The following is a 22186-nucleotide window of genomic DNA, read 5'->3' on the forward strand; positions in this document are numbered from 1 at the left end:
GGCCCCGCCCCCCACTCCGATTGGCTGGCGTGAGCGAGGCGGGGCGCGGAGATTGGCTGCGCGGCGGCGGCGGGCTGACGTGGCGGGCGGGCGTGTGGGCCCCGCCGGGCTCCGCAGCGAACCGCCCCGAGGCGGCGGCGGCCGGACGAGGAGGGCGGTGCGGTGCCGGAGCGCGAGCCGCCACGATGCCGCTGGAGCTGGAGCTGTGTCCCGGGCGCTGGGTGGGCGGGCAGCACCCGTGCTTCATCATTGCCGAGATCGGCCAGAACCACCAGGGCGACCTGGACGTGGCCAAGCGCATGATCCGCACGGCCAAGGTGAGCGGAGAGCTGGAAGGGAGAGGGGCGCGGGCGGGGCCGCGGGGCGCCGGGCCCACCTGCCTCGGCCCGGCCGGGTTTGCGTCAGGCCTGGCGTCTCGCTCGCCAGGCCCGTTTCTGAATCTTTGGAATCTCTGCTTCGTCCCTCGGCCGCCCTCCTGCACTGCTGCGTTTCTGCACTTGCTTCCTAACCCCATCCTTCTCGCTCCCTTCTTTCTGAAACACAGATTTAATCAGGTCCTACCCTTGCTTGACACCTTCAGTGGCTCCCCACTGCCCGTGGGTACAGTCATAACGTTTTAACGTAGCCTTCGAGACCTTGATGACCTGGTCCCTTCCTGCCTATCATTTTTCATCTCTTACTTTCGTGTAGTGACGTTGAATTACTTCCAGGGAGTTCTGGAAGTTCTGGAAGTTGCTGTGGTCTGCCTTACTTGCCATTCCTTACCTGTTTGGAATATGAAATGGTTAAAATGCCGGGACTTTGGGACTCCTGACTCCACCACTTACCAGCCGTGTGTGCGTGGGCTAGTTACGCTGCGTGTCCTTATTTGAAAACTGGGCTTGATAGTAATAGCACTTACCTCGGAGTTGTAAGGATCAAATGAGATGACTCGTGTACAGCTCTTAGCATAGCACTCGGCAGTTAGGACTCAATAAATGCTAGCTTTGGTGATATGATGTTTATGAATATTCGTGCTCCCTCTCCTCTTGGTAGATTTCTACTCCTTTTCAGGTCCCCTTGGATGCTTTCTCCAACCCCTTCCCCCAGACGTAGGACTCCTACCATTGTCCCCAGTGCACTGCATTGGAGTTGTTTAAGCTTCGCGCGCTCTGTTAGACTGAGCCTCCTGAAGGGGGGCTGTCATGTTCTTCATTCTGACCCCAGACCCCAGTATAAGGTCTGCACTGTGATTCCTTGGTTTAGAGAGAGTTCACTCACTGTTTCCTTTCCAGTGCTCTTCCCTGGATTTCATCATTCCTGATTGGGTTTATCTTGCTCTTTCAGGACTAACTCTGCTTTTATGGAAACCTACTGGATCAAGAGTAACTGTTGCTAACATTTTTGGGTGCTTACTCTATGAGATGCTGGGCTGAGTGCCCTAAGTGCGCCTTCTCATTTATTCTCACACCGCCACAGTGGGGTAGATGCTGTTGGTGTCATTTTAAAGGCTTAAGGAGAATGTGTGCCTTGTGCTAGGGCACACAGCTGGTGAAGAATGGATTTCAGAGCCTTGCTTCTGGCCCCTGGACTCCAGCTTGTGTACTGTAATGTAACGTTGTTTTTGCGTGGGAAATTCCTGCTCGGAATTTAGGAAACAACCTGTTTTTCTGAGGCGTGACCTCTGAATGCTGCAGTTGTAAAAATACCCAGATGTTAGAGCTGTGAAAACAAAGTTCTAGTTTTTTTCTCTTTCTTTTAATTGTGAAGGCTAGTTCTCCAGGGGGAGGAGAATGGAAGGGTTGAGGTGTGCTTAGTAGGAAGAGCACTGGACTGAGTCAAGATAACCTTTACCAGCTGACTAGTCTTGGGCGGGTGACTTTTCCTCGCTAGGCTTCAGTTTTACTTGTCTTACAATATGTATGCGTTTTTGTTTTTAAATGTGAAGCAGTGGAATTTTTTGAAATCCTTATATTTAGGATTTTTTTTGTCATAGTTGCCAAATGAAGTCACGTTTGCAGGTGTGTTACCCAGAGTGTGTTAGGCAGAAGCTGATTGCTCATACAACAAATATTTGCAATATTAAAAGTTGAGTTCAATTATTTTTATCTTATTATAATTACATGATATATATATATAAACTATAAATATATTAGAATTAGAGACTTGCTAATTGAATATACTTTAAACTTTCAAATTTTGATGCAAATTGCACATCACCCCTTGGCTCATCCTGCAGTTTGGCTTGTTTTTTGACAACAGAGAAGCCAGAAAACCTTGAACAAAGAAACCATCGGCATTAGAGTAAAACAGGGACAGTGATTGTGTTTTCTGAACCTAGAGTTCACCATAGCATTAATCTCATAAAGAAATCACTCGTTTTTAGGAAAGAAGCTGTTCTCCTCCCAGACAGCTCCTGTCATGTGGGCTGTAGGAGGCCTTGGTCTGACCTCTGCCGTTTCCCTTTTACCATCTTCCTGTAAAGGGAAGGTTTGTCCAGATGGAGACAAGCTTTTTGACTTCTTGAGGATAAGTCTGCTTCCTGAGATAGAAGTGAGAAGCACAGGGAGCCAGAAGCAACAGTCTGTGAAGACCACCTCATGAGCTTGCCGGGGCCTGAGTGCTACACCGGGGCCCAGGGTCTAGTTGTGGGCCAGGACACACATGTCCACAGCCTTTAGGAAAGTGATCTGGCTGGCCCTGCCAGCGACTCACTGTGCCACTTTGGTCAGGTCACTCTGGGCCTTGGGATCTTCATCTAGACAGTGAGCACTCTGTCTCCCAAGGTCACTGTCAGTTCTGATATTCTTTGAACTTCTTTCAAGCCTCAAGTCCTGACCAGGCCCTCTTGTGATTTTTCCAAGAGTGAGAACAGCGCTCTTGGCACAGACATCTTTGGAGCCAGGGGGTTTTAACAGCACGAATACCTCTGTGTCTAAAGACTTTAGAGGGTTTTCCTTAATCTTTCTATTGAGTGGTTTTTAAGAACAATTTTGAGAGATTGGAGGCTGACTGGCAATAGAACCATAGCTTTTATAGTCACACAACCCCGCTTTATACTGTAACTTTGTTCAGTAAGGCTGGGGCATTTCTAAGTTTTCTTTGTTTGCTTTTTGCCCCAGAACCTCTTGTTCAAATGAGATGCCATACAGAAAAGCACAAGTGCAAATCGGCTAAAAGCAGAGCTGTTCCTTTGTTTCCCGCCCCTATAAGGGGTGCCTTAGAGCAGGTACAGGTCTTGGAGCTAGCCCACTCAGCTGTTTGCACAGATGGAGAATCTGAGTCTGATACCAAACCTCCTAATCTCAAATCGTGTGCCCCACGCACGGTAAGCCAGTCACTGAGACGCTGGTTCTTGGAGGCTCAGTCGAACCGGCCGAAATGAGAAGGTGGGAGCATAGGTTCTTTCAAATCTGCCTCAATGAAAGAAGAAAGCCGGGGGTCTTTATAGAGCTAAGGGGCTTGAGAGGAGGGGTTTTGACTAAACCAACGGGAAGTCCGTGTTTCTTCTACTCCAGATAAGCCCTTGGGCAGCCAGATGTCTGGCTGTCTGCAGCAGCTGGGAGCTGGTTGTCTGGTGGTCGTAACTTCCTTGAAGGCATTCTTTTTTCTCTGCAAAACAAGCTCATAAATCCATGTGACCCTTGAGTCATCCATCAGGTTAAACAAGAAAACAGCAAACTAACAAATTTATGCTGCTGGGTGTGTTGACTTCTTTTCATCTGTGTGTGTCTTGGGACAAGGTTGAAGGGTAACCGTGTTCTCATTGAATGTTTACAGTAACCCTCGGGAGCCAGCTTCGGGTCCAGAGACAGGAGGTGACTTATCCAGGTGTGAGGGTCAGAGTTAAGCCAGAATCTGACTTTCTCTTCTAAATTCTGGTCCAGTGCTCATTTTACTATCCTCTGTTGAGTTACATAACTTAAAATCTTCCTTAATGGTTTGATTAATTTTTAATATCACAGTGCAAAACTAAGCCAAAAAAGCCCTTTTTTTCCTTTGTATTTAAGAGGGAAAAACAGAAGGAAACCCCTATCCCCACCCTCTTCTTCTTTTGAGACTTTCTTGCTTCTCCTCTTCCTCTTCTTTGGGGTTCTCAGCGCCTGTCAGTTGACGTTATTTTTAAAGATAAGGATGTCGTAGCACTTGCCCCAGTGTGTCCCTCCCCTCTGAGAATCCACGGCGGGTCACTGAAAGGAGCCCTAATGTGTGTTGCAGGAGTGTGGGGCTGACTGTGCCAAGTTCCAGAAGAGTGAGCTGGAGTACAAGTTCAATCGGAAGGCCTTGGCGAGGCCGTACACGTCGAAGCATTCCTGGGGGCGGACTTACGGGGAGCACAAGCGCCACCTGGAGTTCAGCCACGACCAGTACAAGGAGCTGCAGAGCTACGCCCAGGAGGTTGGCATCTTCTTCACCGCCTCTGGCATGGATGAGGTGAGCCCTCAGCTGCTCGGACATTTGCCACTTTAGCAGACCCAGGGGACAGCAGGTGGCCTGGCGACTTTTGGCTTAGAGCCAGCTCCAGCTCTTGCTCCCTTGAAACTTTTTTGTGCTTTCTAGACCCAGAGTTCCCCAGAGCATTAACGGGATAGATGCCCAGCCAAAGGGGAGGCCACGCGGAGGGAGAAGAGGCCTAGTGAGAGCTTGTGGGAAGAGTACCATAGCTTTCAAAACAAGTTGCCTCTGGGAGTAGGGGGCAGCCACACTGGAATCTCAGAGTCCCTCAAGTCTGTGGGAGACCCCTTTGGGGCCAGTTCCCCCACCCACCAGTGGGAAGTGTGCTAGGATACAAGCATACAGGAAACTTCAGTTCTGACGGGAGCCCGCCCCCAGCTGAGTGGCCTTGGCTGACTTGGGTGGGGTGGCATTGGCGTCACCTAGAAGGGAGTGGCACCAAGGATGGCATGCCAACATCCTGGAAGAGTCCAGCGGGAGCCAGGTCTCGGGTCCCATCTGCTCTGTGGCCCCCCTCCTGAGATTCCTTTATGTCCTCTTTTTTCAAAAGTAAAAAATTTTAATGGTAAAAATAATATCACAGAAAGTTTAGAAAACAGGAAAAGGGGAACAAACCAGACCCATAATCTCTGTATGGCACCTCTTTTAATATATTTCCTCCTGAGGTCTTTTTATATGCATCTTTTATTGCCTGGTTGTTATATTTGTGAATATTTAGTTCCTTGCTCGCATTTCCCACTAAAATTTCTAGCATGAGCTTTCACCCACACCTTGTGCTTAAAGCTTTCCTTTCGATGTAGTCTTTCTTCTCAGGATTTATAATGTACCTAACCGTTTCTCTACTTTTGGACATGAAGGTTACTTTTAGTTTTTTGTGCCTGCAGAAATGGACTATTAGGTGAAACCTAAGGACGTTTTTATGGCTCTTGAAACACTTGGGGTTTTTTTAGTCAACCACAATGTTTGAAGCTGACCCCAGTCTCTTTTGGCCTCTGACCCTTTGTGCCACTGTTCCAACCCTAAAATACGTCTGTAAATTGAGTCAAAAGAAACTAATTCTGGCCTAGGCCATTTGTAGTTTAAAGAAGGGGCGAGGCAGAGGCAGAGACTCTGGGCCCCTGGGAAGCATCACAGGTCCGGGCTTCAGGTCTGTAGCCCTGAGTCCTTCCTTCCTTCACAGCCTTTGTGAGCATGGCATTCTTCAGATCAGCTGTGCATGGAAAATCACAATTTCCTCCTTTTGAATTATGCGTTACAGTTCACAGAGTGCCTTCACATACAGTAATATATCTTGTCCCTACTATGCCCATTTTACAGCTGAAGAAATGGAGGCTCAGAAGGGCTGGGGAATTTGTACAATGTCACACAGCTAGGTGGTGGGTCTCGAAGGCACATCTTATGCCTGGTGCAGTGTGCATTCTGTGGTCTCCTCGGTTGCAGCCTGGCCACAGTCCGGGTGTGTGTGTCTCCCCAGAGCTCCGCAGAGCCTTTGGGCTTCCCGCCCTGTTCTTAACCCTCAATATTTGTGGCCGGAGAGTCTCTGGGCTCAAGAGCTGCCCTGGGAACAAGGGGACAGATTTTTTAGGAAAAGCTACCTAAAGAGATTGCATAGAGGGCCAGCCCCAGTGGCCTGGTGGTTAAGTTCAGCATCCTCTGCTTCAGCAGCCCAGGTTTGGTTCCTGGGTGTGGACTTACATTGCTCTGTTAGCAGCCATGCTGTAGAGGTGTCCGTCATACTAAAAGAGAGCAAGATTGGCACAGATGTTAGCTTAGGGCGAATCTTCCTCAGGAAAGAAAAAAGATTGCATGGAGATATTGCTAGTCTTCAAGTAAAGAAAATGGGTCCAGGGTCCAGGGCCTCACTCTGCATCCAGTCCCGCATCTGAGACCAGGATTTGCCTGAAGTCAGTATGAACTGGTGACACGTCAGCCTCCATTTCAGAAAGGAGAGGGTAAGTCATATATGTGTCAACGAAAGAACTGATGGTAAGACTTTTCAGAGACAGAACTGTGCTCCTCACAGTGTGGGAGAGTTTCTGAGATTGTATTTGGTGTCTCTAAAGAAATAGGATATATTTTTTTTTTTTTTGGAGGAAGATTAGCCCTGAGCTAACTGCTGCCAATCCTCCTCTTTTCTCTGAGGTAGACTGGCCCTGAGCTAACATCCGTGCCCAACTTCCTCTACTTTATATGTGGGACGCCTGCCACAGCATGGCTTTTGCCAAGCGGTGCCATGTCCGCACCCGGAATCCGAACCGGCGAACCCCGGGCCACCAAGAAGCAAAACGTGCAAACTTAACTGCTGCGCCACCAGGCCGGCCCCGAAATAGGATTGTTTTTAACAGACAAATCAGAATGTTTTGCCTCTGGTTAAATATCATTCTTTCAAAGTGCTGCTCACTTGGAGGACAGCAGGATGGAATTCAAGCTCTTGGCCTAGGAGCCAAGCTCCCTGGAACTGGGCATTTTTCTGATCCCAGCTTAAATAAATAGTGCTTCCTCAGAATTTTGCCTGTGCCTCTGCTTGGTGCAGGCCCCTCCCTTATGTTCTCCACTCTGTAATTACCTGTTACCTGTCCCTCCTCCCTGCCACAGCATCCCCAGTGCCTGGCATGTAGGCTGGGAGATGCTCGTTGAATGAGTAAATGAATGAAAGAGCCAAAGCCAAGAGAGGATTAGTGGCTTTTTTCAGATCCTTAAAGGGTCTGTCAATCAAAAAGGTTAGGGAGGAAAGAAAGTGGGCTTTGGGATCTGAAAGACTTAGGTGTTGTTTCTGGTTCTGCCAGTAACTAGCTGAGTGATCAAGAATAAGCATCCTTAACATTTCTGGAGCGTTTTGATGTATCAAGTTCTGTACTGGGTATTTTAAAGGTATCAGCTCATTGACCCCTCTTAACACCCCTTGAGATAGGACAGTTATTATCCCCATTTTCTAAATGAGGAGACTGAAACGCAGAGAGGGTGTCAGTAGCAGCTCTCAGCAGAGGCTGATGCCAACCCAGGCGGGCTCCAGAGCCTGCTGTCCTGACCACACCCTTCTTGCATCTCTCTGTTTCCTTGTAGGTGAAGGGCAAGGGGGGGAATTAAAAATACCCACATTCGGGCTCGTCCTGTGGAGCTGGTGGGACCACATGTGTAAAGCACACTTCTCCGGCAGGACCATTTCCGTGTGTTCCCGCTGTTAACCTGGATCCTGGCCCGGGGTCGGCCTGCAATATGAGCTTAGGAAATACCTTGGTGGAAGGAAGGTCATACCCAGGAAATGACACGTGTTTTCAGTCCGTGCTTGTTTCACATCCCGTGGGGCCAGAGCTTTTTGGGATTGCTCTTTGGCAACTGCCTGTAGGACTCAACACATTCCATTTTAGAACATTTTTATCACTCCAAAAGGGAAAACTGTACCCATTACTCATTCCTCAGTCCCCCCAATTCTCCCCGCCCTAGGCAACCTCTAGTCTACTTTCCGTCTCTATAGATTTGCCTATTCCAGATATTGCACATAAATAATCAGACGATCCGTGGTCCTCTGTGTCTGGCTTCTTTCACATCGCATCATGTGTTCAAGGTTCATCTGTGTTTTAGCATGGATCAGTACTAATTTCCTTTTATTGCTGAATAATACTCAATTTTATGGATATACTACATTTTATTTATCTGTATGTCAGTTGATGGACATTGGGATTTTTTCCACTTTGGGGCCAGTATGAATAATGCTTCTGTAAACATTGATGTCCTGGTTTTGAATGCACATGTTTTCCTCTTTCTTGGATGTATATACAGTAACTCTCTGTTTAACTTTTTTGAGGAACTGCCAGTCTGTTTTCCAAAGCCTCGCCCTGTTGCATTCCCGCCAGCAGTATATGAGAGTTCCAGTTTCTCCACATCCTCACTGACGTTTGCTATTATCTGTCTTTCTGATTCTCAACGTCCTAGTGGGTGTGAAGTGGTGTCTCATTGTGGTTTTGATTTGCATGTATTTGATAGCTAATGGTGTTGAGCATCTTTTCCTGTGCTTATAGGCCATGGTACATCTTTGGAGGAATGTCTGTTCAGACCCTTTGCCAGTTTTTTAATTGGGTTGTTTTTATATATTGTAGATACAGGTCCCTGATCAGATACATGATTTGCAAAACTGTTTCCCATTCTGAGAGTTATCTTTTCACTTTCTTGATGGTGTTCTTTGAAGTACAGATATTTAATTTTGGTGATGTCAAATTTATCTGTCTTGTCTTTTATGCTTGTCTATTCTCGTGATTTAAAAATTTTCAGTTTTGGGGCCAGCCAGGTGGTGCAGTAGTTAAGTGTGCATGTTCCGCTTTGGTGGCCTGGGGTTTGCGGGTTCAGATCCCGGGTGCGGACATGGCACGGCTTGGCACACCATGCTGTGGTAGGCGTCCCACATATAAAGTAGAGGAAGATGGGCATGGATGTGAGCTCAGGACCAGTCTTCCTCAGCAAAAAGAGGAGGATTGGAAGTAGATGTTAGCTCAGGGCTAATCTTCCTCAAAAAAAAAAAATTTCTCAGTTTTAAACCACAATAAGATAGCACTACACAACTATCAGCATGGCTAAAATAAAATGTGGCAAGGACACCAAATTGTGTAGAGAAAATGGATCACTCATACATTGCGGGTGGGAATGTAGAACGGTTCACTCACTCTAGAAAATAATATGGCAGTTTCTTGTTTTTTTAAGCAAGTTTATTGAGATAGAATTCACATACTATAAAATTCACCCACTTAAAGTGTACTGGTAATTTCTTATAAAACTAGATGTGCTTATTATGTGGCCCGCCAGTTGTCATTTGGTAATTTATCCCAAAAGACCTGTCCACGAACGTCTGTAACAACTTTATTTATAGTAGCCCCAAACTAGAACCCCCCGAACATTCTTAAGCAGGTGAATGGTCAGACAAGCTATAGCACATCCATAGCATGGAATGCCACTCAGCAGTAAAAGGAGTGAATGCGGACACTACGACAGCTGGGCTGGATCTCGGGGATACCATGCCGAGTGAAAAAGCCAGTCTCAGAAGGTTGCATACCTTATGGTTCTGTTTATATAACATTCTTGAAATAACAGAATTATCGGGGTGGAGAACAGGTTAACGGTTTCAGGGGTTAGCTGGATGTGGCCACACAGGGGTCACATGAGGGAGCCTTGTATTGATGGCATGATTCTCTCTTGGGACTGTGGTGGTGGTTGCATGAGTCTGTGCACGCCGTAAAATTGCGTAGAATTAAATATATGCACACTCAAATGAGTACATGTGAAATGGTGAAATCTGAATAAGGTCAGTGGACTCTCGATGTCCCTCTCCCAGTTGTGATATTGCAGTAAGGTTTTGTAAGATGTTACCATTGGGGTGAACTGGGTGAAGGGTACTTAGGATCTCTCTATATTATTTCTTACAGCTGCATGTGAAGCTATAAAATTATCTCAAAATGAAAAGTTTAAAGTAAAAAATAAATCCTGTTTTAATTTTAATCCAGTAAATATGAATAGATAAAACTTACATGAACACAGCTCTGTAGAGGCCCCAGTAATTTTTAAAGGTGTAAAGACCAAAACATTCGGGACCCCATGAATGGTGCACACATGGGCTGAATGGTGGAACCCCCCCTGCTGAATGGTTCACCCCCTGCTGAATGGTGCAGCCCCCTGCTGAATAGTGTACCCCCCTGTTGAATGGTGCACATGCGGCTGTATGGTTCACACCCCTGCTGAATGTTTCACCCCCTCTGCTGAATGGTGTACCCCCCAGCTGAATGGTGCATGTCCCGGCTGTATGGTGTACTCCCTGCTGAATGTTGCACCCCCTCTGTTGAATGGTGCACCCCCCTGCTGAATGCTGCACGCCCCGGCTGTATGGTGCACACCTGTACTTGCTGTGGTACTTACTTTGGCTGTATGGTTGTGTGGTTAAGTGCATGGACTCCAGGGTCAGATTTTGAGTTTGAATATGGTTCTGCCTGTCTTTCCAGGTGTGTCCGTGTGGAGGTTATTTGACCTCTCTGTGCTTCCGTTGCTTTAGCCGTGAAGTGGGTTAGGAGCTGAACTGTCTCATGGGGTCGCTGTGAGGGTTAAATGTGGTCATTCCTATGAAGCATAGCACACAGCTGGTGCCAGCAAACGTTAGTTACAGTCGCAGGGAGCATCCTGGGCTGAGGGTCGGCGGGCCTGCCCTGCCCTGCTTGAGCTCAGCGTCAGCTTGGCAGACCCTTCCCTGCTCTGGGCCTCTGCCTCCTTTTGTGTGTGAACAGGCTGCGGTGGAGGGCTCTCCCAGCCCTGACATCTGAGTCAGCACAGGGCCGGAGGGGACGACCTGAGGTGGCTTGCACCCGGGATGAGGATTTCCCTCTCAGTCTGTGTGTCCAGGCGCCTGAGCACCGGCATGTGGACTCTGAGAGAGAGGCGGCTTGGGAAAGGCTCCTTCAGGCCCGTCGCTCCAGGCGGCTTCGAGGCGAGCAGCAGGAGCCGTTGAAGATGGAGGAGCCTGGTGGTGGCAGCCAGTTGGGCGCCCTCGGCCTGGGCCCTTGCGGCCCCCGGAAGCCCCTGGGCGGGTGTACGGAGCACTCGCTCCGCGGCCTTACTCGACGTCTGGTCCTGGCGCGACACTTACCCTGTGGCTTGGGCTCACTCTGAGCCTCGGGTGCCCCGTCTAGAAAAACGGGCTTGTGCAGATGCCCATCCCCAGGGCTCGGTGAGGCCCCATGAGGCAGGCCTGGGGGTGCAGGGCAGCTGTCCTTCCTTGGAGCGCTGGGGCTGTCTGCTTCGCGCATCGGGCAGGGAGGCATCTGTGTCCCAGGAACGCCGTCTGTTCCCACCTGGTCCCCTGACCCCCTGGGCACAGGCACTGGGGGAAAGGCATTCTTAAAGAGTCTTTTTTTTTTTAATTTAAAGATAATTGGCTTTATTGAATGTTTCATGAATTGGGCAGCATCCCGTCTAGCAAATAGAAGGGAGCTCCTTTTTTAAATTTTATTGTAAAGCTTCTTAAGAGTCTGGTCAAGTTCACCTACCTGCCAGCTGCCAGGACCCTTGTGGCGGTTTCCTAAGTGGCCACTAGGTGGGGCCAGTTCCCCGGGAGGGCTGTGAAATAAGACGCGCCTTTGCCGTCCAGCAGGAATTTGCCTCTGTCTCCTCGTTTGAAGATTGTGGTGATTCCAGCCTCCGTGGTTAGCTTCTGTGAGGGGTTCGTCTGCACGCGGCCCCTCGCTGCCCCTGCTGGTCTGCACGGCTCCCGAGCCGCCTCACCCGGCTGCTCCACCCGTGGGGGCTCCTGCATCGGGAGCCGCCCTGGCTCTTCTGTGGAGGAGAGCTTAGCAAGGGCTCTCCCTCTTTTTTTTTTTCCTAAGATTTTATTTTTTCCTTTTTCTCCCCAAAGCCCCCCGGTACACAGTTGTGTATTTTTAGTTGTGGGTCCTTCTAGTTGTAGCATGTGGGATGTCGCCTGAGGAGCAGTGCCGTGTCCTCGCCCAGGATCCGAACTGGTGAAACCCTGGGCCGCCGAAGCGGAGCACACGAACTTAACCACTCTCGCACGGGGCAGCCCCAGGGCTTTCTCTCTTAGAATAGAAAACTTTCCGTCTACCAGAGAGGGTGCGAGGGTGGGAAGTTAGACTTTGTTCAGTAAATATATTAAAAACGAATGCTTGTCATTTCCAGCTTCAGCCTGGTTAACAGTGTGAGAGACACGCAAATGGGAGAGAGTGAGATAGAAAAATATGGAAGGGGGGCTGGCCCCGTGGCATACTGGTTAAGTTCGGGGTGCTCCATTTGGCGGCCTGGAGTCGCAGGTTCAGATCCCAGGTGCTGACCTAACACAACTCATCTGCCATGCTGTGGCAGCATCCCACATACGAAACAGAGGAAGATTGGCACAGATGTTAGCTCAGGGCTAACCTTCCTCAGCAAAAAAAAAAAAGGAAACATATGGAAGGGAGAAGAGGGGTGAGGAAGAAATGGAGCAGAGGGGAGGAGGCCGCCGGAACCACAGCAGAGGTGGCCTAGCACACTTTGGGGGGAGTGGGGCTCGGCCATACTGGAGGGTGTCTCTTGGATCCAGGGGTTGCGATCTGCCTGTGAACTGTTCCCTGGCTGGCTAAACCCTCTGTGTGGCTCTCCAGCAGCCCCCCACCTGCACACTGTTGGAGGGTTTACCTGTGAGGAGCGGTGTTCTCTGAGTGCGGCCACAGTGGGCGCGGCTCCTTACCTGCTGCGCGGAAGCTCAGGCAGCAGTGTAGCCCGCTTACAGAGCCTGCTGGCAGAATGCCCTCCTCGTGCTGTTCCTTACCGCTCCCTGCCCTTTGCATTTTCAGGCATGGTGACCTAGCTCTTTGCTACTTGGAATGTGATTCACAGGGTGGCAGCAGCAGCATTATCCAGGAACTTTCTAGAAATGCAGGCTCTCAGGCCCCACCCTAGACTGACAGGGTCAGAATTTGTGTTTCATTTCAGCAAGCCCCTGGGAGTCACGCGCGGTGCTATGGTGTGAGAAGCGCAGGCCCAGCTCATCACATCTCCAAACTTCGCTCTGAATCCAGGCAGTATTTTAGGATGGGTCGAACTGAGATGTTTGGAAACATTCCAGACATTGATTCTCCCCCACTTCTGATTTTCAACTTCAACTAAATAGTAATAAAAGGTAGTTTTGGGGTTCTTGTAATTTGACAGCAAACAGATTTTAACTCTTCAAACGTGTGGTCTCCTGATTCCTTCAGCAGGCGTTTGCTGACACTCACCATTTCCTGAGTCTTACTGACGCCTCCCACGTACAGAGCGAAGGCCCTGCAGAGGGAACCTCAAGCAGAGATGGGTCAATAAAGTGACTGTGCTTCATTTTTCCTGTGGGTGGCATGGCTTGAAGTCCCAAAGGGCTTGGGTTTGATGGGGCCTGCCAGCTGTGGATCAGTGTGTCAGGGCTGGGCTGTAAAACGCTCCTTTTCCCACTTTTGGCAAGGATTGAAATGGCCCTTTCTCCAGCTGTTTGGTCCCAGTCAAGGGGAAGGCCTTTCAGGTACGTTCACTTTCTCACTGCCTCGCTCTCTGGGTCAAGAGTAGGTCATGTGACCCTTTCGCATTTGTTCACTGGGCCCTGGACCCATGGGGGAGGAGGTCTGGCCAGGACTCTGATGCTTTTCCAGATGCTCATAGCCACACGGCCAGCAGTGTTTGTTGGGCAGATGGATGGGTGGATATGAATGAAAGAGTGTTTGGCTTTGAATGCAATGACTGATAGCAAATCTTTGCCTGCTTTCAGGTTGTTGGGAGTTCCTCTTGCTGGCTAGGAGGAGGGTTTTCTGTCTTGAGGACACTGATTTTGAACAGTGGTGAAAAAGAGCTCTCTCTTTGGTTTTTCTAGATGGCAGTTGAGTTTCTGCATGAACTGAATGTTCCGTTTTTCAAAGTTGGATCTGGGGACACTAACAATTTTCCTTATCTGGAAAAGACAGCCAAAAAAGGTGAGTGTTGAATTTTGTCATACAATCTGAGGGAGTCCAAACCTTCATATTTTTTTAAGTAACAACCCACTAAAGGAGTCTCCTGAAGACAGACTTCTCAATCAGCAGATACTTCCACTTCTTCATGTGCTGACTTGAAAGGAAAGAAATTTAGGATAAGGCAGTTTTTATAAGAATTTTCATTTTTATTATTTACGTATTTATTTTTTTAGAGTTACTATTTTATTTTATTTTATTTTTTTTTGAGGAAGATTAGCCCTGAGCTAACTGCTGCCAATCCTCCTCTTTTCACTGAGGAAGACTGGCCCTGAGCTAACATCCATGCCCATCTTCCTCTACTTTATATGTGGGACGCCTGCCGCAGCATGGCTTGCCAACCCGTGCCATGTCCCCACCCCGGATCCGAACCGCCAAACCCCGGGCCGCCAAAGCGGAACGTGCGCACTTAACCGCTGTGCCACCAGGCTGGCCTCAAGAATTTTTTTTTAAAGATAGCCCTGAGGTAACATCTGTTGCCAATCTTCCTCTTTTTTTTTCCTCTCCCCAAGGCGCCCCAGTACATAGTTGCTATATTCTAGTTGTAGGTCCTTCTACTTCTGCTGTGTGGGGCGTCACCTCAGCTGATGAGCGGAGCTAGATCCATGCCCAGGATCCGAACCAGCGAAACCCTGGGCCACCGAAGCAGAGCACGTGAAGTTAACCCCTCAGCCATGGGGCTGGCCCCTATAAGAATTTTTTTAAATTAAAAAATCATTTTTAATTTATAAGAAAATATTTATACGAAATTAAGGATATGACTGTATATGTAAAACTTCTTAGCGGAAGCTCTGACTTGGAGGAGTATTCTGTAGGCGTATTATGATACCTAACCTCTGCACAGCACAGTTGTCAAGGGGTTGAACAGCAGGAGCGATCTCATCTGATCCTCCTGGCAGCCCAGTGACTGAAGCAGGTCGAATGGTGATGATGCTTTATGGTTACTTCGTAGACGGGGCCCTGAGACCACACGGCTCTGGCTGCACACAGACTCCTGCTCTAGAGTCTGGGGCAGTGCGCACACCACCAGGCTGCTCAGGCTCTTAATGCAATGAGGCGCTCATCTTTGTCGAGGAGCGTGAAATTCTTCTGCCTCCTTAATTCAGTTCACTTTGCCAAATGAGGATGTTGGGGGCGAGGGGAGTCTACGTTTCCATGGTTGAGGTCAGGAACCCGCCAAGCTCACCTCTGTTTCCCCGCCATGGCGGCCACAGTGTTTAAGAGGTGTTTGTGGGGTTCAGTGGAACGATAAGCCCAACATTTGGGGTGTGCTGGAGGGAGAGTGAGAACCCCTGGACAGAAGGTGCTGATGGTGTTGGTGCTGGGTCCCTCAGGCCGTCCGATGGTGATCTCCAGCGGGATGCAGTCAATGGACACCATGAAGCAAGTCTATCAGATTGTGAAGCCGCTCAACCCCAACTTCTGCTTTCTGCAGTGCACCAGCGCATACCCCCTCCAGCCGGAGGACGTCAACCTGCGTGTCATCTCGGTGAGCAGGAGCGGGGGTTGTTGTCGGATTGGGGCATTTGCTGTGGGGAAGATGGCGCCTTTTTATAGCCAAAATTCTGACCAACCTTCATATTTGAACATCCTTTGACAGTCTTGCTGTTACAGAATCAAATTGGAACCAACTGTGGAGTTAAGGAGGCAGATACATTCTAAAGAGGGGGATTATAAATTTTCTTGAAACCAATTGTAATTTCGCCCACTATAAAATTTAATTGCCTCATAAATTTAAATGCCTCATAATTGCCTATGTGCATTTTCTTTCCCACGTGTATTGGCCATTAGAGGTCCCTCTTCTGTGACTTGCTGGCTCATATCCTTTCTTACTGCACTGTGTTTCTGTTTTTTTTGTGGTAAAATATATATAACACAAGATTTACCATTTTAACCATTTTTTTGGTGTCCACTTCGGTGGCATTAAGTACATTCATGTTGTTGGGCTACCATCACCATCATCCACCTCCAGAACTTTTCCATCTTCCCAAACTGAAACTCTGAACCCATTAAACAGGACCTCCCCGCCCCCTTCCCCCAGCCCCTGGCAGCTGCCATTCTTCCTGCCTCTGCATTTGACTGCTCCAGGTCCGCATCGAAGGGGATCACACGGTGTCTGTCTTTCGTGTCTGTCGTCTTTCACTTAGCATAATGTCTTCGGGCTTCATCCATCTTGTAGCGTGTGTCAGCATTTCATTCCTTTTTAAGGCTGAATAATGTTCCATTGTGTGTATAAACCACACCTTTTTATCCGTTCATCCATCGACGGACGTTTGGGACGGTTCCGCCTTATCGCGAACAGCGCTGATAGGAACACTGGTATGCAAATAGCTGTTTGTCTTCTTCGTACTGAGTGGTAGAAGCCCTTCTTGAAACTTCTGGCTTTTCCTGCTCTCTGTTATTTGCCAGCTCTGTTATTTTCTACCTGTAATTCTGAGTGTCCCTAAGGCTCAGACTGGTTGCAGGGATGGCCTTGAGGGAGCTTTCTCCCAGGATTTTGTCTACTCCAATTCAATCGCTTTATCGATGGTGAAGTCCAGTCCCAAAGGAAGGAGGACTGCCTTGCTGAGATCCCACAGCAGCCTGTGGCACAGCTGGGACAAAACTCTTTTGCCTCTTACTGTCTCGGGCCGTCTCATCAGTTTCTTCTGGTAGCACCTGAAACCTAACTTAATTAGAGATATCTATATACATATGTGTGTGTGTGATTGTCATACAGAGATGTTGTAGTAATATTGGTGGAATTCTAAATATACACGTGATCCTGACATGGCAGTTAAGCAGTTTTCCCTTTATGTTTTCCTTTCAGTACAGTATTCGACATTCTGGGTTTTTCCACGATAGTGCAAGCTTTTGTACATGTTGCTACATAGTCATCATGCTTAACTTAAAAAAAAATTAACCGTTTTTGAAAACTGACAGTATCTTTTTAACCTAAACTTTCTGTCCCTCCCAGTTTATTCTTTTCTCCATTTCTAGCTCATCTCTAAATCATGTAATTTTTAAAATTTAAACATGATTTTTAAGAATACTCAAACAGCTCTAAAACTATAACATGTATAGCCAGCAGCCTCTGTCATCCCACCCCACAGAGATTACCAGAATCAACACTTAGGACATGTGACTCCAGGTACTGTCCTTGCTTTGCTCTCTCTGTGTGGGTTGGTCACCTTCCCCTCGCGCCCCGGGTGCGCTCCTGTGCTCTCTCTGGACACTGGCACGTGGTGTGGTGGGGTTCAATCCCCAGCCCCCCATTACAGCAGTTTGCACTCCTGACCCAGAGATCTGCACTCCCTCATCCATCACGCACCCTCACGCCTGGTTTTCAAGGCCTTTGCCACCCAAGTCCTTATCTTTTATTAAACCCCCTCTGGGTCTTTCTGCTGTACTTAGGCTCTCTGGTCACCATCACTGACACGCCTCGCTCAACTTAGAATGTCTTCTGTTGCGTTCAGTGAATTGTAGATAACAGGTTGCTCACTTGTGCAGCTTCTGCCGAGGGAGCATCATGCGGTTGGGCTGTGTATGTTATTGATGGTGCTCGTCACAGAGCACGCTTGCTTCCAGCAGCTCAGGCTAATGAAGTGTGCCGGCGCCTTCTGAATGAGTTCAGCATTCGCTTAGGGTTTCCTTGTCATTCTGGTGACTCGCACCATGTGAAACATTCTTGCAATGCTTTCTTGATAATGTAGCCATTATTTTTTGAGCATTTACAGGGTGCCACATGCTTTTCACGTGCTTCCAGCAGCCCTTGAGAGTACGGTTCCTGTCCCTGTGAGGAGAGGCTCAGAGAGCCTCAGTACCTTACTGTAGCTGCAGAGGCAGCAGCTAAATGGGACTCCAACCCAGTTCTGCCTGATTCTGGAATGTGTGCATGAAGCACCACAATATTTAGCCTTTTTTCTTTTCCTCTTTTAAAGGAATATCAGAAGCTCTTTCCTGACATTCCCATAGGGTATTCTGGGCATGAAACAGGCATAGCGATCTCTGTGGCCGCGGTGGCTCTGGGGGCCAAGGTGTTGGAGCGTCACATAACTTTGGACAAGACCTGGAAGGGGAGCGACCACTCGGCCTCGCTGGAGCCTGGAGAGCTGGCCGAGCTGGTGCGGTCCGTGCGCCTAGTGGAAAGAGCCCTGGGCTCCCCGACCAAGCAGCTGCTGCCCTGTGAGATGGCCTGCAACGAGAAGGTGGGTTCCACCCGCCCTGTTGGGCCCCACTGTTCCAGGGTGCTGCAGTTGGGCTTACCTGCCAGGAAGAGTCAGTACCAGCCCTGCCTGAGCCCAGGCCGATGGGACGATGAAGGATTGTCACTCCAACCCTGAGTCTCCCTGGGCTCCTGTTATTAGCGAGAGGAACATGTCGCTCAGGAACTTCAGCAGTTTCTCCAGCTGCCTTGGATCACGTCAGAGTTTCCGGCTGAGTCTCTGAAGCCTGTGGCCCCCACTGCTCTAGATTCCAGGAGACGTGGGGGCGGGGGTGGTGTCTGGGGCCTCGTGAGGCACTCGGCTAGGTCAGGTCTGGGGTCCCTTGGAGTAGGTAAGCCTTGGGAAACATGCAGACAGAGGGTCTGTGAGGCAGTAAGAGAAGGGCCTGTGGTAGGTCGAGGCGTCCCTCAGCTGGGGAGGCACTGGGTGGACGGGGGCAGGGGCCGTCCCAGGGGCTTGGTGGGACATGATGTAAATACTCCCTCAGGAGCAGTTTGAGCTGTGTAGCATTGACCTCCAGACGGAGGGGATCTGAGGCCAAGGATCCTGCTTGGCACACTGACCCTCTGGGGCTCTTGGAAGCTGCAGCCTGGACCTGTCTTGGCCTCTGAGTCATGGAGTGGGCGTCCTGGGGCTCCAGGAGTGCAGACACTCCTGATCTGCTGCGGGCTGTCTGGGTCAAGGCAGAGGTTGAACAGCAGGCACGTGTGGGGAATGTGGTCATCTTTATTCTAGTGAGGTCTGCTTGCTTCCCTCAATTTAAGGATGCATATACACTGGGAAATTAAGATAATAGTAAAAAGAAACAAACTACTGTATAGAGGTACGTAGAGTAAGAGCGTAGATCGTTTGTTTAACAGCACCTGTGGACGAGACATGGAAACGCTGGTCCTGAGCTCAGGGGCCCTGAGGCCCCTCTCCGGTCCTCTGAATAGCACTAATGCTCTCTGTCTTGGGAGCCCTCCACCTTCCTATTTTGCCAAACAGGTGGCAGTAAGGTTTGTGTCCCTTGAGAGCAGTGGGCCAGGAGTTAGGAATCCTAGGTTCTCATCCCAGCTCCTTGCAACCTTGGCCAAGTCACCCCTCCTCTGGGCCTCAGTTTCCCCAAGTTTAAAATGAGATATTGAACTAGATGACAAAAGTAATCATAATTTTATCGGGAGCATCTATGTTTAGATCGATTACATATATTATTACTAATCCTTATAGTCGTCTGACTCTATATTTCTGGGGGGCCGGCACTGAGTCTTAATTCTCTTCACAGCTGGGCAAGTCTGTGGTGGCCAAAGTGAAAATTCCAGAAGGCACCATTCTGACGCTGGACATGCTCACCGTGAAGGTGGGTGAGCCCAAAGGCTACCCTCCTGAAGACATCTTTAGTCTTGTGGGCAAGAAGGTCCTGGTCACTGTTGAAGAAGACGACACCATCCTGGAAGAATCGGTGGAAAATCATGGCAAAAAAGTCAAGTCTTAAAAAATAAAGTGCTGTTCTCTGAATTCTGGGTGCCTTCTGGTACTGTTGGGAGCGTCGGGGTGACGGGGGGCTGGGGTGCTGGTCTCCAGAGACCTGGCTTTCATCTGCTCCCCAAGACACAGACACTTGGGCCAGGCCCATAGGAGGGGTGCAGAGAGCACATGCGACATCTCTGCTTCAGCCGGGCCGGCCGGAGGGGAGGAGCTCAGAAGCAGGTCGTCACCCTCCAGGGGCTGGGTGGGTGCAAGAGGGACGAGTACGGGCCGGCTGGGTCCTCTTCTGTAGGCCTTCATTCTTCCTGCCCGCAAAGCCAACCCAAGTGACCTGAAATCTCCCCTCCTTCCAGACCTCCAGCTGCCCTCCCCACTGCCCTCATGCCCTGCCCACCCTGGCACTCTGTGTCCAGTTACTCAGCAGAAGAGAAGGGATCAAAGGGTCTTGCAGGCGGAGAAGTGCCCAGAGCACTCCTGTCCCTGAGCAGAGAGGGAAGTGGCCTTCATTCCTTCTTCCAGCAAACACGGAGGGCTGCCGTGCCGGGCCCTGCTCTAGGTCCCAAGCATACAGCAGGGCACAGCCCACATCGCTTCCTCGTGGAGCTCCCATTCAGGTGGGGACAGGTGAGCACGGTGAGCAGATGGCAGCGTGTTAGAAGGTGATGTGTGTGATGGGGGAACAGGCACGTGAGGGAGACACGGAGACACAGTGCCGGGCTTAGTGTCTCTGCAGTTTGTGGCGACTTTTAAACTTGGTGATGACGCTGAAAGCCGCCCTTCCTTAATCATGGTGAAATTACAAACCCCACTAACAGACGCGCGTCTCTGCTCCGCCGCCTTGAACAGCAGCATGAACCCTCCGCAGAGACTCCACTGAGTCTCTTCAAATGCATGCGTTATCCTTTTGAAGTTTCTTTACTTCTGAGTTCAGGCCCTCCCTCACCTGCGGATCCCACAGTTTCGGGAAAGGCGCTCGTGTGTGGGGTGGGGCGGGATGGGAATCCTGGGTTGTATTCGTGTGAAAGAGAACCAGTAAGGCTGATGGGCTAAAACTGAAGTCTGATTGTATCCATTTCCGGCTGGTATTTACTCCCTTTTATTTCTCCCTATAAACAGATCCTGAGCAGACAATGAAAATTTCCGATTCTGTGGCCATGCTGATTCTACAACAGCAGAGAAGTGGCATTTAAGCAAACATCTGAGACTTCCTAACAAGAGACCTAGGATGCTGGTGGGGGGCGTGGGTCCGGAGCGGGGAGGGCCTGCCTGGCTCTAGCTGGGAGTGAGCAGGCAGTGGTTTCAACAGGCAGGCCGGCAGTTGCGTCCAGGTCCTGTCAGACTAGGTGTTAGAAGGGCCCAGTCTGCTCTGGAATGTCCCTCAGAGGGCAGGGATCAGTGAGGTGCAGAGTTGGAAGAGCCACTGAGGTCACAAGTCTTAACCTGTGCCTTTTGTGTAGAGGACTGTGTGATGTGTTGGAGAGGATTGTGAAGGGGGGCCATTGTCCAGGACACGCTTCCCATCAGAGCATGCAGAGCATACCACCTGTGTGGTAGGTGTGGGTCACCTCCGGGCCTGCCTGTGCCAGCAGCAGCTGGCCACCTCAGGCTGCCCTGAGGGCGAAAGGACTGATGTCTGGGCACGCCGCTGGCCCGATCAGGTTGGGAAGCTCGGTCTAGAAGACATCGCTGAGCGCCCGCCAGGTCAGAGACAGTACTGGGCCCACAGTGAGGCGGCAGACGGTCCTGTCAGAGTTCGTGGCCTGTCAGGTGCAGCTACCTCCACAAATAGCACCCTGCAGGTATGAAGTGTTGATGTGGACACAAAATAACCAATAACCATTCCATAGATAGAGAGGTGAGTTTTACTTGAGCCAAATTGAGGGTTATAACCTGGGGAGACAGTTTCCACAAAGGAAGGAAGCATTCTGGAGAAGCGTGGTTTCAGCACACTCATACCTTTTTAGAACAAAGAACATACATTAAACATGCCCGGGATACACATTCCTCAAAGTTTCAAAGCGGTATTCGGTTCCAAATTGGCAGGTCCACATGACCCTGATGCTGGGAAAGGGAGTAATTTGGGCAGCACCGATAGGGCGGGAGGGGAGGTGTGGGTCTCACCTCAGAGTAAAGCGGAGGCGCGATGTCTGACGGGCCATAAATCAGGCTTCTCTTCAGGCCGAATCCATTTGGAACCAGAAGTTACCCCATGTACCTCAGTATGTGAAAATCTCTTTCACTGATAAGTTTTCCAAGAGCCATGAGAGTGGTGATGGGAGAGGTGGTGTGGCAGGGAAGGCCTCCTGGAGGAGGTGGCACTTTAGTTCAAACTTGCAAGTTGAGAAGTGACTGAGGGAAGATCATGGGATTGAGGGCACAGGCTTGGGAAGTGCCCACGATGTCCAGGGACGAGCAGGTAATGGTGTGGCATGGAATGGCCACGTGGAGAGGAGGGAAGCCAGGGCTTAAGTCTTGCTGAGTCTGGACTTTGTTCTATGGTCAATGGAGAGCCGTGGAGGCTTCTGAGCAGGACTCAGTGGAGTCACACCTGGGCCCTGCTCTCATGCTTGCCCCTCCCCG

The 22186-nt window shown here is 49.8% G+C and overlaps 1 protein-coding gene across 1 annotated transcript; it reads left to right on the top strand.

The window, feature by feature from the left end:
* The first annotated feature begins 36 nt into the window (after positions 1-36).
* On the top strand, positions 37-19636 carry NANS (N-acetylneuraminate synthase). Its single transcript, XM_008518990.2, has 6 exons — positions 37-317; positions 4198-4413; positions 13799-13898; positions 15269-15423; positions 17855-18121; positions 19404-19636. The coding sequence occupies exons 1-6, from the start codon at positions 186-188 to the stop codon at positions 19611-19613; spliced, it is 1080 nt and encodes a 359-aa protein (XP_008517212.2). The 5' UTR covers positions 37-185; the 3' UTR covers positions 19614-19636.
* Positions 19637-22186: the final 2550 nt, after the last annotated feature.

The sequence above is a fragment of the Equus przewalskii genome, chromosome 26 (assembly GCF_037783145.1).
Source record: "Equus przewalskii isolate Varuska chromosome 26, EquPr2, whole genome shotgun sequence".
Taxonomy (NCBI): Eukaryota; Metazoa; Chordata; class Mammalia; order Perissodactyla; family Equidae; genus Equus; species Equus przewalskii.

Bases quoted from the DNA above. Each gene is read 5' to 3' on its own strand.
- NANS (XM_008518990.2), top strand. From the start codon at position 186: ATGCCGCTGGAGCTGGAGCTGTGTCCCGGGCGCTGGGTGGGCGGGCAG. The intron at 4,414-13,798 runs GTGAGCCCTCAG...TGGTTTTTCTAG, and splicing joins CCGCCTCTGGCATGGATGAG to ATGGCAGTTGAGTTTCTGCA. The intron at 15,424-17,854 runs GTGAGCAGGAGC...CCTCTTTTAAAG, and splicing joins TCAACCTGCGTGTCATCTCG to GAATATCAGAAGCTCTTTCC.